This window comes from Aythya marila (assembly GCF_965140915.1).
Source record: "Aythya marila genome assembly, chromosome: 5".
Classification (NCBI taxonomy): domain Eukaryota; kingdom Metazoa; phylum Chordata; class Aves; order Anseriformes; family Anatidae; genus Aythya; species Aythya marila.
The window spans coordinates 33,267,374-33,281,106 of NC_139046.1; the positions used below are offsets into that span (position 1 = coordinate 33,267,374).

Genomic DNA, 13,733 nt, shown 5'->3' on the forward strand with positions numbered 1-13,733 from the left:
AAAAAAAAAAAAAAAAAGATCAAATCAAGAATGCTTTACTGATTTCCACCTAACCCCAGGAAAAGAGAACACAGTAAAGGTACTCTAAGCACATACAAGTGGGATGAAATGCTTTTTCAGGGAAGTGATTTTTAACCTATGACCTACAGACACTTGGGAAACCATGAAAAGCAATTACTGTGAGGTAAATTAAATTCACTAGACAGGGAACAGAAATGCAGCTTAAGTGGAAAACATTTAAGATAAAAACTAAATAAAATAACCACTGAGGGGTCTAGAAATTAAACTGGAATTTGGCATTTCTTGGCTCTATTCCCATTTCTGGACCTGTGTGGAACTCAGGTCACAAATAACAGAATGGCTATGGAAAAATTGTTATGTTAAAATAAACACTACCCAACATGTTTGTTCATGCTTGTCTAGCTTTCTGTTGAATGACCACCAGCTTCAGCAAAGGAAAAAAAACATTTTTGTTCACAACCAACGACAGCATCAAATACTCCCAAGTTCTATGGCAATACTGCAGTATACTGCAGCTTTCGATTCTTTGGAGAGGAGATTGTGCCCACAGACCTACTTCCCCCAAAATGTTTTAGAATATAAAAGACAATTTAAATTGATCCTTGCACTACTTAGTAACTGCTTTAAATTTCCATTTCTTGAAGCAGCAATCAGAAATAACTACCACATTAGTCAGAAAAAAGTGGTAGACTTGAACTGAACCTTGAGTCCTTTTTGAAAATTATCAAATTAAAGTGCAAGTTATTATCAGACGTTAAAAAAAAATAAAAAGCAACATGAAATAAAGTTGGTGAGTGAGTGAGTGAGTGATATGATCAGAAGAGGCCTGTCTTTACTGTACGAGGCTATAGGCCCACCTGGAATACCAACTTTGTCCTATAATCTTCATTCCAGCAAGAGAAGGAAAAACACAGTATCTGACTCTGGTCTTCAAAGGAAACAAAGAAGAAGGTGCTTCCTATAGACACTGATGAATGAACAAACCATTTTGGTAGTACAATATTTATACATTTTGTTCTTCTGTGTGTACAGCAGGGATAAATCCAGTTTTGTCTTACAAAATCTGAAGCAGCAGGCTAGACTTCCAACCCTGCCACTTCATCGAGGTCCTTTTGAAATTCAGCAGCATGAGACTCTAGGAAGGACCCTCCAAACAGGAAAATACACTGAGACGACACTTACAGTGCTGCTTTTGGCATGAAGAGATTTAGCAATTCCCACTTACACAAGACATCAAACCACAAGTTTTGATCTTAGAATCACAGCATTGCAGACATATGTAAGCCAGAGTAATGTCAGAAAAAAAAAAGTCACATTAAGAAGATGTTTTATAGCATTAATCACCTAACACAGGTGGGCAGCACTCAACTAACAGAACACCATTATGCTGATAACTTAGAAAAAGAGCAAGAGGTGGAGAAAGCTACCCAATCCTTCATTTCCCTTGCCTTTCCACTAGGGATAGCTCTGATGGAATGGAGATGTTACGGTGGACTTCTTGAGATCTAACCACTCTTCTCTAACATCAGTCCCTTTCCAGCATGACAGAAGTAGCTCTCATGAAAGGAACTTGAAACACAGGCCATAACCTGCTCTGTTCATAATGATCTGCTTCTGTCCAACCAGGAAAACATTTTAATCTTGCTGCTCAGAGCTGTCCGGTATCTCTGAACATCCAAAAGAAGTTTCAACTTCCGAACAAGCGAACAAGCATCATGGAGAAAATAAAATCCATAAGAAGGGAAAATAAGGTATTTATCAGTGAAAGAAAAGTATGAGAGAACAACAAATAATGGACAATGAGTGGGAAAGAGAACAGTACTACTGTGAGGCATGAGGGAAAGCAGGGAGAATATTTAGTCACTAATCTGTTCAGAAGCAGGAAAACTACACAAAGAAGCCGACAACATAAGAGGCCATATTACAAATAAAAATAACAAGACTAAATTGTACACTTTCATTAGTAGTGACATGATCTAGATTGTAAGGGTGTCAAAACGGAAGAGAAAATCCCTCAGCAGCCGCACTGAGTTTAATCATAGGCAGAGCTAATTCAAACACAACAGATGACTGAATGGCTCAGACTTGGATAACACACCCTCTTGTCTGTCACAAAGCACAGCAATAGTGTTCTACTGACAGTTGAGCTAACCCATCCAGCAAGACTTTGAAACTACTTACCACGACTTTTCATTCTGATTCCTGTAAAAAGTTTAGTATGAAAACAAAGTGGAGCACGTAATGATTTTCTCACCTCATCATCGAGTGACACCAGTAGAGCCCGGAGAGCGCCAACAGATGCTGCCATGACATTATCCACTGCATCGTCTAGCGAGAAGCGCAGCAAGAAGAGAAATCCAGCATCAAGCAGCAGACGCAGAATACTGCCCTTCAAGGATGATGCAAACTCCCCAGCCCTAGCCTGAAAAGTACACCATACAGAGCCGGTGTTAAAGCTCTTGATATTTTGCATGTTTGCCTCTTCCCATTGCAAATTGCAATTGCAAAGCAGCTAAACTGCATGCAGTCAGCACAACAGGCTGCTCTGCTGGCTGTTCTCCAAGGGAACTTCAGAACTACCTACTGGGACAGGTAATTTTTGTATCACCCAGTTCAGTGCAGTGATATGAAAAGGCAGACAAAATGCGTAGGACCTCAGAGATCCTGAAAGACCTACAAAGCCAGCAGTGCAGTAAACTCTGTGTAGATACTATGAAACTGGGCACCTGAGCCACATTCTGACCACCAGCTGTTATCACTACAGAGTTAGGAGTCTTCCATGCAACCTTACCGTAGGACATCACTGACTGATACAAACTTCCCACAGTCCAGGGCCTTGCTATGCAGCAAGGTAACACAAATTGGTAAGTACTCATAAATGTACACGACAGAATAGAGAGCCTTTCTAGGGAGCATTACCTACTGATGAATGGCTCCTGTTTTTGCATTGTGCTTACTCTTCCTCTCTGCACACGGGTAGGGAGGGTCGCACGCTCCCAAGAGCGGAACAGGAATCCACCAGAATGCCCACCCTGTTTAGCATGCTACAAACATCTCTTCCCACTTACAATTCTGTGACTCAAGGGCCAACACAGGAAAAAAGAAGTGTTCTAATTGAATAATTTCATATTCCAATGATATTTCAGCAACTTGGTGGCATACTTCCCATCTGGTTTAGAGGACAAGAAATCCTCTTCTGCTTAGGTCAGTCTTGGGCTACCTTCTCTGAGTAGTCCACAACCATAATAATAATAATAATAATCAAGGAAGCGAGTCAGCTGTTTCCCACAGAAGAGGTTTTAAGAAAAACTGTTCTTTATTTTCTCTTCCTTTCATCCTATAGAGAGGCATAACTCCAATTCCTTAGTCCAGAGAAGTCTGAACCCATCTTTCTGAAGTCTGGACCCATCTCACGACTTCATCCTGTTCTGCCCCACCTTTCTTCTCAAAACCATACTGTTTCTTCTCTGCCTCCACTGCTGTTGGAGGAAAGGTTAGTACTTCCCCCAAGAGCGTTAAGTGGGAAGGTGCATGGAAGTAAATATTCACTCTGCTTTATGCCCGTCACTGTAAGAGTAGGCTGGTTCATTCTCACCACCTACAGAACAAGCACATCATGTAGCTGGTTCTGGCAACAAAAATGAAAGGGTCATTGCCAAGGATAGCTTTTATCACAGAAGTAACCCCAAAAAAACAACTTGTGTTCAAAGAAACAAGGAATTGAAATTTCAGCACTGCTGCTGAGCAACATCTGAAAGCAACTCTCCGCAGAGAAACCTGAAACTCGGTTTATCTGCCAACACTGTAGGTTTTCTAACAGCAAGATCCTCAGGGTAAAAAGAATGCTCTGCAATTGATTTTGCTCACCTTCATTAAATAAAAGAAAGCAAACAACTAGCACCAGAGAACATGGACCCTGATCCACTGCAAATCTGAATTATGGGAAGAAGTTCCATGGAAAGTGGCTTACCTTTTGAACAATACGACCCAAAACCTGTAGAGCCAGCGTCCTCTGTTGAATAACTTGGCTGCGAGATAAATGAAAGAGCTCTTGGAGAGAATAACCAGCCCTCTAAACAGGGAAGGAAAAGAACAAAACAAAAACAAAAACTACTATAGGCAAAAACAGGCCCCTTAAAATAAAGTAAGATGGGCTGTAAAATAGTGCCTAACAGGAGACAAATTGCAACTCAATGTTGTTTGCTGTTTCACATCAATCGTGGAACAGATTCTGATGGATTACATATGGAAGAAAACTACTTCTTAAGAAAAGAAAGTGCGTGCACCTTTTTCTCCACACCACAGATGGCGTTAAAGACAAAAAGTACTAATGGAGTTAACAAAAAAATGCACAACGCAAGTTAATGCAAGCACACCCAACTTCTCTTCAGGAGCTTGTTTCAAAAGGAAACCATACATCCACGCTTTCCTGAGGGTTTTGTCACTAAAAAGCATTGACACAAAAGGAATCTGACAAATTAAACACAGAAAATGGAAATGGGTGTGCTCCTTCCTTTCTGCTTCATTACACCTACCTCTGCCTCTTCTCCATGGTGATGCAGGCCTAGATGAGTAGGCAAATCAGCGTCTGCAGGAATCAAGTCTCCCTTTAAGCTGAATCGAGCTTGCATTCCCTAATATAAAGGAAGGGTGCGGGGGGAGAGAGAAGGATTATTTCTAGTGCATTGTACTCTATTCACCATTTAAAATTCCACTTCTTAAATCAAATTCTGGAAAGTGACACCTCCAACTCCCCAGATCAGACCTCAAATTCTTTTTAGAAAAAAAAAAGTTCACTCAATTTTCTTTCCTTTTTTTTTTCTTAGATTTCAGACCTGTTTCATCACAGATGACAGTTGCTAGACTCTCACTTTGTAGCTCTCTTGAGCACTGCAGACTAAAGAGAGCATGTATCATCCCACCTCATGAAAAAGACTAAGTGACCTCTCATTCTTACAAAAATCTCTCAGATTAAGTAACCAGAGGAGTGGTTTATGAAACCTTCAGAACTGTTATTGCTGAGAAACATGAACCAGACACCTCAAGAACATGAAAAATCGGTTTCTGCTTTTAAACCTTTTTAGTTTTCTTCTGTCGGGGTGAAGGCAAATCTTTCATCCACTCCAGCTTCTCAAATTCCACATTGTCCATGTGGATCCATTCCTTCTTCGGCTTCACAGGCAGATCATCATCTTTGGGGGAAAAAGAAAGAAAAAGAAAAAAAAGGAGCCTTACATTTGAAGCAAAGATTAAGAAAATACTACTCCCTCTTTGCCAAACTATTTGGCTTAAAAACCTGATTTGGCTGCATCAAATATAGTATTCATGTAAAATAAGAAAACAATTTTCAACCTGACTGTTGGCTGATGCATAAATATCAAAGATTTAAAGCTGTTTTCATCTTCCAGGAGAGCTAGAAAAGGAAGTAAACAGCACTGTAATGAAATTAACAGACTGCTAATTTGGTGGAAAACTGAAGTCAGGATACAAATTAAGCAAAGTGATCAGAACCAGGGCAGAAAATAATATCAGTCCTACTTTGAAGAAAGCAAATGAATATCATTCAAGGAAGGGAGTGTTAGGGGAGATGTGAAATGATTCAAAAGAAGTAGTAATGCAAGTAGCTCCAGGCAAATTACTGCTCTGTTGTGAAGCATGGTTTTAAAGATGCCAGTACAAAGTCAGCCTAGATGCACCAGCGGGAGCACCGGTGCTAATACTCATGCTTCCACAGCACCTCCAATACTGCTCTTCATTCTGCGTCTCTCTCTAAAGACTTGAGGAGATCAGCTTGGGAGGGGAAAAAAAAAAAAAAAAAAAAAAAAACACAGAACAAGTGAAAATTTACACAGCTTGCCTGAGAAACAGCTCAGTGGGGAAACTGAGCAGTTGAACAAGAATTTCAGAGGTGCAAGCACTAAAGAAACTACTGATTTAACTTGTTAAGGAGCTTTGACCAGAACAATTTGAGAAACAAGACATTTATGCTTGTCATCACAAGAATTGCCCTAGGAAAGAGACAGATCAGCATGTGGAAGGATCTCCCAAGTGAAGGGACAGGAGAGATTTAATTGGGAGTTATCTAAAAACCAGCAAAGGTAGTGCTTTGCTAGTAGGAAACCATCCCATACTGCTGTGAGAAGAATGAACTAAGTCTTTGCTATCTCAAGAGAAATCACATGTGGACAGAAACAGGCAGACTGAGGGCATGAAAAGCAGGATCATCATTCCTACTGCAGCAAAACAAGCCCCAAATTAATTTGCACTGCAGCTATTAATCCTAGTGCTCTGGTCTTCTGTTGCAAGGAAATCTCTGAATTGGAGAGAGATGGATCTGAACTGTGGACCATTCAGATAGGGAACTGGGTGGATGGCCGCATCCACAGCTGTCACCAGCTCTACATTCAGGTGGCTGCTGCTGACACATGGTGTCCCTCAGGGGTCTGTCCTGGGACTGGTGCTGTTTATTTTCTTTATGATACAGACAGTGGGATCGAGTGCACCCTCAGCAAGTGTGCAGAAACCACCAAGCTGAGTGGTGCAGCTGACACAACAGAAGGAAGGGACGCCATCCAAAGGGACCTGGACAGGCTTGAGACAGGCTCACGTGAACCTAATGAGGTTCAACAAGTACAAGTGCAGGGTGCTGCACCTGGGTCAGGGCAATCCCAGCCAAGAGGACACACTGAGAGAACTCACCGAGAGCAGCCCTGCAGAGAAGGAGGAATGGTTTTAAGCTAGAAGAGGAGAGATCTAGATTAGATGTTAGAAAGAAATTTTTTACTTGGATGGTGGTGAGGCCCTGGCACAGGCTGCCCAGAGAAGCTGTGGGTGCCCCATCCCTGGAGGTGCTCAAGGCCAGGCTGGATGGGGCTTTGGGCAACCTGGTCTAGTGGGAGGTGTCCCTGCCCATGGCAGGGGGTTGGAACCAGGTCTGTAAGGTCCGTTCCAACCCAACCCATTCTGTGATTTTATTAAGGAATAGTAAGTCCAGCTGAGATGCTCTTCTTTCATCAGATCTTTCCCTGCTGATAACTGGCCCCAACCCAACCTTTTACTTCACACCAATTAGCAGATAAACTTTCAGGAAGGGCACTTATCATTTTTTAGGATGAAACTTCACCCTTATGATCAATGTGGTACTGAGTCAGGCAAGGAACCAAGCACAGTGTTATCTTCTCCAGCCAGAAAGCTGTTCCACAGAATTTCAGCCAAAGGCTCAGCACACATTTTAATTGAAGAGACGGAAAAAGCATCTGAAATGCAAGTAAGTGGAATGGTTGTGGGTGGTGGGTGCAAAATCAGAGGAAATAAAATCAACAGAAAAAAAAAATCTATTGACATTTGTAATTCAATAAATTGTTTTCTCCTCCATTAATCACTAAATTGGATAATCATTCCATGATTAGCTAATCATTCTATGAATAGGATTACACATATTACCATCAGCCCTTAGCATTATGATCTTGTCAACAAGACAGATATATTCCAAGGCATCAGCAGATTGTTCAGCTACTGAGAAAATCCTTTGGAGAAACACAAGCTGACAGTCTGAATACAACATTTGTACTGAACTTTTTCAGAGTTGCATTAAATTAAGGGCTACCAAACAAATTCTTCCTTTTCTTGTTTGCTTTCTCTCTTGTCTTGATGCCAGGATTTGTTTTTTGATTTGATGAGATTACAAGTTGCTAGATAAAGGCCTCACTATCTTGTTTATTAGAAACAGTGGCCTTTTATCTTATTAGAGAGGCAAGTCTGAGTTCTGAGCAATTAATTGTGTTCTTTTCTATTATCCTCCTCTTCCTGAGGAAACTCAGGATGACCATTTCTGCTGGGTTGTTCATGACATTTTTATGTCTCCTGTTAGCCAAGATAGGCTGCAGGCATAAATTCAGGTGCTAGAAAGGCTTCCCTTTGTTTTATAACGATGTTCCTGCTCGTGCTTTCTTTGTTATTTTGAATATCCCAAGAAAATTGTTTCTTCTTTCCTCTGCAGTCTTCCTTGGGAAGCAAAAGATACGGTCAGGACGCAATGCTCTGAACACTGAGCTATTCCCAAGAGCACCATCACAATTTTGTTCAGTCTTTACAGCTGAACAACCCACTCCTCTGATTGTTCCCAGGTGAGTAAAGGAATGTCACTTAAACAGGTGCTACTTGTGCACCCAACTGTTCTCAAAAAAGCATTAAGAGCAGTTCTTTTGATTAACATGGATTGGTGAAAAAGTAAAACTTGGGGAAAAACAGCAAAAGGACTGCTCAGTGAGGTGTTTTCTTCAATAAGAGGCTAATCATCTTCCCTTGTCTTGCACTTGTAAACACACTCATAGATTCATCCCCCTCATCAAGGAAATGGTAAACAGTTGTCTCTTGCAAACATCAAGCTGAAATCCAAGAGTGATTCAGAGACCTCCTTCATCAGTCCACATGTTGCACTGGGACACAAAGAATGCATCAGAAGCCAAAGATCAACATGAAAATGGGGAAAAAAGCGTGCTAATGAAGGAGAGATGTCTCTTTCATACATGCTACAAACAAAAGCATTCAGAATTATGAGAATGGGAGTCTAAAATCATGACAAAGAAATGACTAAAGAAGAAAAAACCTGCAGTGAGGAAAGCAACAATAATAGCAGAAACATAAGGAGGAAAACTCTTTTGTCTGCCATGAGAATATAAGGGCTGCTCTAAATGCCTCGGATAAAGCAGCTTTCTTCTGATGCAAGCACAAAAATTGCAGAAGCAACACAGGCAGCATCAGTGCAAGCTTCCTTAGCCTGCCTGGAACACGGGGACAAGCCAACACTTACAAGCAGGTAATTAAGCAAGAGGTAAAACTTTCCCCTAGTGGCCCATCAAAGACTCCTTACGTCATTTAGAAAGGGAAATAAGAGATGCGAACAACATGCAGAAATTCACAGGCAGGCAAGTTCAGGGGACGCAGTTCTGATCTGAGTGCACACACAGACTTAGGTCTCTTGCCAGTTTGAGGGCTAAAATAAAGATTTCCATCAGCAAACTTTCACATCTTCATTGTTTTTGACACACTACCACTCTCTTGCATCACCAAGATATACAAGATAAAAGAACCAATGGCAAAATTGAGTATTAAAGTGTTCTGCCATTAAAGGCAACAGCTCTGTGCAATTCTTCCAAAAGAGCAGAACTCCCTACACCTTAATACCTCCTTCCACCTATGGCACACAAAGGAAAACTTGGAAATGACTTCGCGGGCTCTGTAATACAAGCCAAAGAGTGAGGCCACCAGGAGCAGTGTCACGATAAGACATTTGCATGCTGTATGAGCAATTTCACTGAGATTAGATTGTCATCTTCATGCTATCCTGTGAGCACATCAGTGATTCTTTTTAAAGAAATTTACCCAACAACCTTCTGTTCCCACCTAGTCCCAGTTAAAAGAAATTATTCAAGCAGCAGCTGAATCTATCATACTCTTCTGTTTCCCTGTTTACGTGACTGAACAGAAAAGCAATGACACTTACTGTTTAAAACACGTTTTCCTTCCAAAGGAAGGTAAGAACAGAGATCTCAGAGCAAATTCCCAAAACAAAGCAAGATCTCCCACTGCATAGCTCACCACCTCCATTACATAGTGTATCATGCTTCTAATCTACAGACCTCAACTAGAAATGACAAGGATGCTCTTTCCTTAGCTCGAAAAAAAAAACTCCTTAAATATCATGATAAATTTCTGATTTGACTAATTAACAAAGTGCCAAAGAACTCCAATCTGGATTGACGCAAACTCTATATAGACTTTACATTTACGTTTAGAACATTAACAACATGTACTTTGTTTCTTACCTGTCATTTCCATTTTCATATTTTCTTCCTTCCTTACAGATTCTTCCAGACCTGACTCCTGTACGGAAAGAGATGCTCCTACACCATGCTGAGGCACAGTCAGAGATTCCACAAACTCCTCCGGTCTGTTCTGTTCCTTTTTTAATTCGTTTTTCTGGCCTACATTAACACCACGTCGTGACTTTAAGAAAGCAACTAAACTGGGATCTGCAAGTATTGACAAAGAGAGAGACAGAGAAGTGATAGAAAGTCTCAAAATACTTGATAACGCCTATAGGTCTTGCTATTTATCTTAGTCTTTCCATTCCCATTCCACATATCCCCTTCTTCTGTGCCAGCTGTCATTTCTTTTCAAATTGAGGCACTTAACTGCTTTATGATCTCCTGAGCATGTAAACTGGGGACAACTCTCTGGTGAGGTGACACCAGAGAGAGAGAGATGATAAATGTTTTTCAAGGTAAAGCAGCAACAAAAAAAAAATAAATCTGTTTATTCTCCTGACTTACAAACAAAACCAGAATTGTTTCTTTCCCCCTCACTGCTACTGAAAAAGGCACAGCCATACAAGACCATTCGTTACAGAGAGAACTCTGGTCTGTGATTTATGGGAGGAAGCCAGGTCTGACAGTTTGCCTACCCTGTCTGTGAATTGTTCAGTTCTGAATGCTATGAGAGTACACAGAACAGACACCACAAAAAGAATTACCTGCTGTACTGAATTGCACTAGAACTGCAGTGCACGGTCTACATATTAAGTTAGGAGAAGGAGATCTTGTTCATTCTGAACTGATTCCGCATCCTGAGACTTAATTATGGTCTAATAACATCCAGAAAACATAAGTGATCGTTCTCTTCATGCTTTGGAGAAGAGGAATGCTTGGGAGGCAGGGGTGTTTTGAAGGACAGCTAAGATTCCTCTCTCAAACAAGAAAGCATCAGGAGACTTTTACATGTTACTTTCAAATCTGCTACAGATATACCACATCGTTTTTGATGAAGTGCATTTTCTCACTCTGGAAGATGATTTTCCATCTAGAAGATGGTATTGGGATGTTTATGCCTGAGACAAATAGCAAGAGCCTGTGCACTACCTCCCTAAAACACACAGAGACACTTTGGTAAACCATGTCAGTCATGTGTAAAGTAACAAGAATATATCTTCCATTGGTTATTTATTCCTTGGAGGACAAAGGACAAACAGTTCAGTTTTCTGTACCAAGAGAAGTCACCCCCCAAAAAAGAAACAACTGCTTCATCTCTTGAACAGTTTGAAGAGGATGCAGGGATCCATCCCACACTTGTGACTGCTGCATGCTCTTCTCATGAGGCAGTATAAACCTCCCTCAGTGAGGGAGAGGCATTCAGCCCCATCTCATTAAAGCATCCATATTTTTTTATTGAATGCAGGCAGAGCTCTCACTTTCCCACACTTTACTGTATGCAGCAATGAAGAGGCTATATGCCCTATTTCATAAAAACATTAATCAAAAGTCACCAATTATATAAATCTGTGCACAATATGGGAAAAAAAAAAAAAAAAAAAACTATTTCTGCACACAGTATCCATAGGTAAAAACAAACTAGTGACAACTGTAAGAGTTTGAAGACCCTACCCATCCTCACAATCCACCCCATGCAGTCTCATTTACTTCATGCTTAAGAGGTGAATTCTGAAACTGGTCAGCAATAAACACCCACAAATTATTCTTCCTCCATATTCAGCAGTCAAAGTCTCCTGAATCCACATGTCTGTACCTGTCCAGTTCCCAAGCTCATTCGCAAGCAGGCAACTTAGTTTAGGAGTTGCTTCATTGTGTATGATTCCCTGGGCACAGATATTTTCAGAATACCAAAATAACCCCCAGTATACTTCAGGCCTCAAAGACTGAAAGATTTATAACTTCAACCCATAGGGTACATAAATATATATGTGGTTTAAAAAAAAATAATTAATTGTTGAAAAATACTTAACATATACCCTATCCTTTTTTAAATCCTTAAGTGTTTGCTTCACTAATGTCCTGACAGGCTGAGTGGTGGGTGCAAGGAGCAAAGGCAACAAATCAGTCAAAAGATTAATGTGCACAAACAAGGTATTTTTCATACACATGCTGTTGTTACAAACAGTGAAGTTAGAAAAGCAAGATTCTGTTACCTTTCTTATAGGCATCACAGAATTACATTTTAGGACCCCAATACATGTACATGTAACCGGGTATCAGGTGTACAAAGTACACAGCAATCCCACAGCAAAGGGGAAAGAAGAGGGTGTTAGTGTAAGCCCTCTCTCACTGAAGAATAAGCACTCTTAAAGCTCCTTCACACTTGATTCTTACTCATAAGCTACTGACATGACACAGAAGTTAAACTACCCCCATGTGCAATGACTGGTGATCCTGAGCTCCCATCTTTGATCTGCATATTTGTTGAGACTTCGAGAGACCTACAACTTCAGTAAACTTCCATGCCTTGAGGGAATTCACCCTGGGAAGCACATACCCAGCTGAGCCAGAAGCTTTTCCTGTTCCTGCAGGATCTCTTCCTGGGACATGGACTGCAGCTTCTCCAAGTTCTCTTTGTGAATAGCCTGAGCTTCCTGCTCACTCTTTTGGCTTCCAAGACCCTCTCCCGTTATGATACAAGGCCGCTGAGTGGTGAAAAAGTCATCAGCTTTATCTAAAAGATCCAGCAAAGAAAGCAGTTAGTGATTTAAGTCTCTGGCATTATAAGTTCATTTAAATTTTGTCATTACCAAGCAGAATCCACATACACCTGTTTTTTTTGTTTGTTTGTTTTTAAAGAAACCTTGGTAGCCAAGTTAAAACAGGAGGAAAGTTTAATTTATCTTTAAACAAAATATTTGGGCTTTCAGGTTTTTGTCCCACGTGACAACAAAACACCACTTCTGCCTTGTTTCATTAGGAGTTGGGGAGGGACAAGAGAGAATTAACTTAGTTTCTGTAAAGCAAAGCAACAAAAGGTGAACTTGAGCATAATGTTTATTATAAGAAATGGAGCTACTCCGCTTCTCCTCTTGCTTCTAGCAACCCTCTCACAGAAACCCTTCCCCGGCAATCTTATAGAAGCTAAGCCATTTCCTGATCTCTCTGTTGTGTTACTACATTTATAAGTGTTCTCCTGCTTCAAGGGGATCACAGCCATGGGGCTGCTGTTTCCCTTTGGTATTTCTCAGACAGAAGAACACTGGCACAATTGTAACAGGGTATACAGCAAACAGCAATTGACCTGGGTGGTGGATTAGTGCAAACACCGCACAGCATGCTGAAGGTTTTCTTACCAATTATTTGACAGGATCCTTAGCCAAATGGTGAGAACCTTTACATGACATCTAGCATCCGTTCCAACGTGAAAAAGAGGATGTCAGGGAAAAACCCAGACATATGGTAATCCTGTGCAGAGGGGACTGCTCAAGATACACACGTGCACGCGCACACAGAAGCCTGGAGCTGCAGGTACCACCTGAATTGGTTTCCTCTTTCCTTGTCACATTGCTGTCAGACAAATAACTGCTGGAGGTGGCACTGACTCATCAGCGCTGCCTCACAACACTCCTTATAAAGCAAAGCCACAGTCTCATGGCAGAGCATCCAGGGATGGAAGACTGAGCTTTCTACTTCCAGGTAGTAGCAATGGGAACCTTTCTCAGGGGTCCTGAACCATCATGGTGCACAAGATGGACCCTTCTCCAAAAATTGCAAAAACTACTGATGAACCAATAAATGCTTTACATGTGACAGACAGAGAAGGAGGGCAAGAACCTTGAAAAATAAAACTATTTGGCCTTGTGTAAAAACAGAAAAGAAAATTAGTGTGAAAGCTGACCCAATTTTTAGAACGTTAATTTGGGTCTCTGACCATTTCAA

At 40.9% G+C, this 13,733-nt stretch overlaps 1 protein-coding gene across 3 annotated transcripts in view; it reads right to left on the minus strand.

Annotated features, from left to right (window-relative positions):
* Nucleotides 1-13,733, minus strand: part of RPAP1 (RNA polymerase II associated protein 1) — a 41,576-nt gene that overhangs the window by 20,065 nt on the left and 7,778 nt on the right. For all 3 annotated transcript variants that reach the window (XM_082761826.1, XM_082761825.1, XM_082761827.1), the window contains exons 6-11: nucleotides 12,349-12,525; nucleotides 9,849-10,055; nucleotides 5,098-5,213; nucleotides 4,557-4,655; nucleotides 3,992-4,093; nucleotides 2,276-2,443 (exon numbers count right to left, since the gene is read on the minus strand). In XM_082761826.1, the coding sequence (XP_082617952.1) occupies nucleotides 2,276-2,443; nucleotides 3,992-4,093; nucleotides 4,557-4,655; nucleotides 5,098-5,213; nucleotides 9,849-10,055; nucleotides 12,349-12,525 (869 nt within the window). The remainder of the gene's footprint in view (nucleotides 1-2,275; nucleotides 2,444-3,991; nucleotides 4,094-4,556; nucleotides 4,656-5,097; nucleotides 5,214-9,848; nucleotides 10,056-12,348; nucleotides 12,526-13,733) is intronic.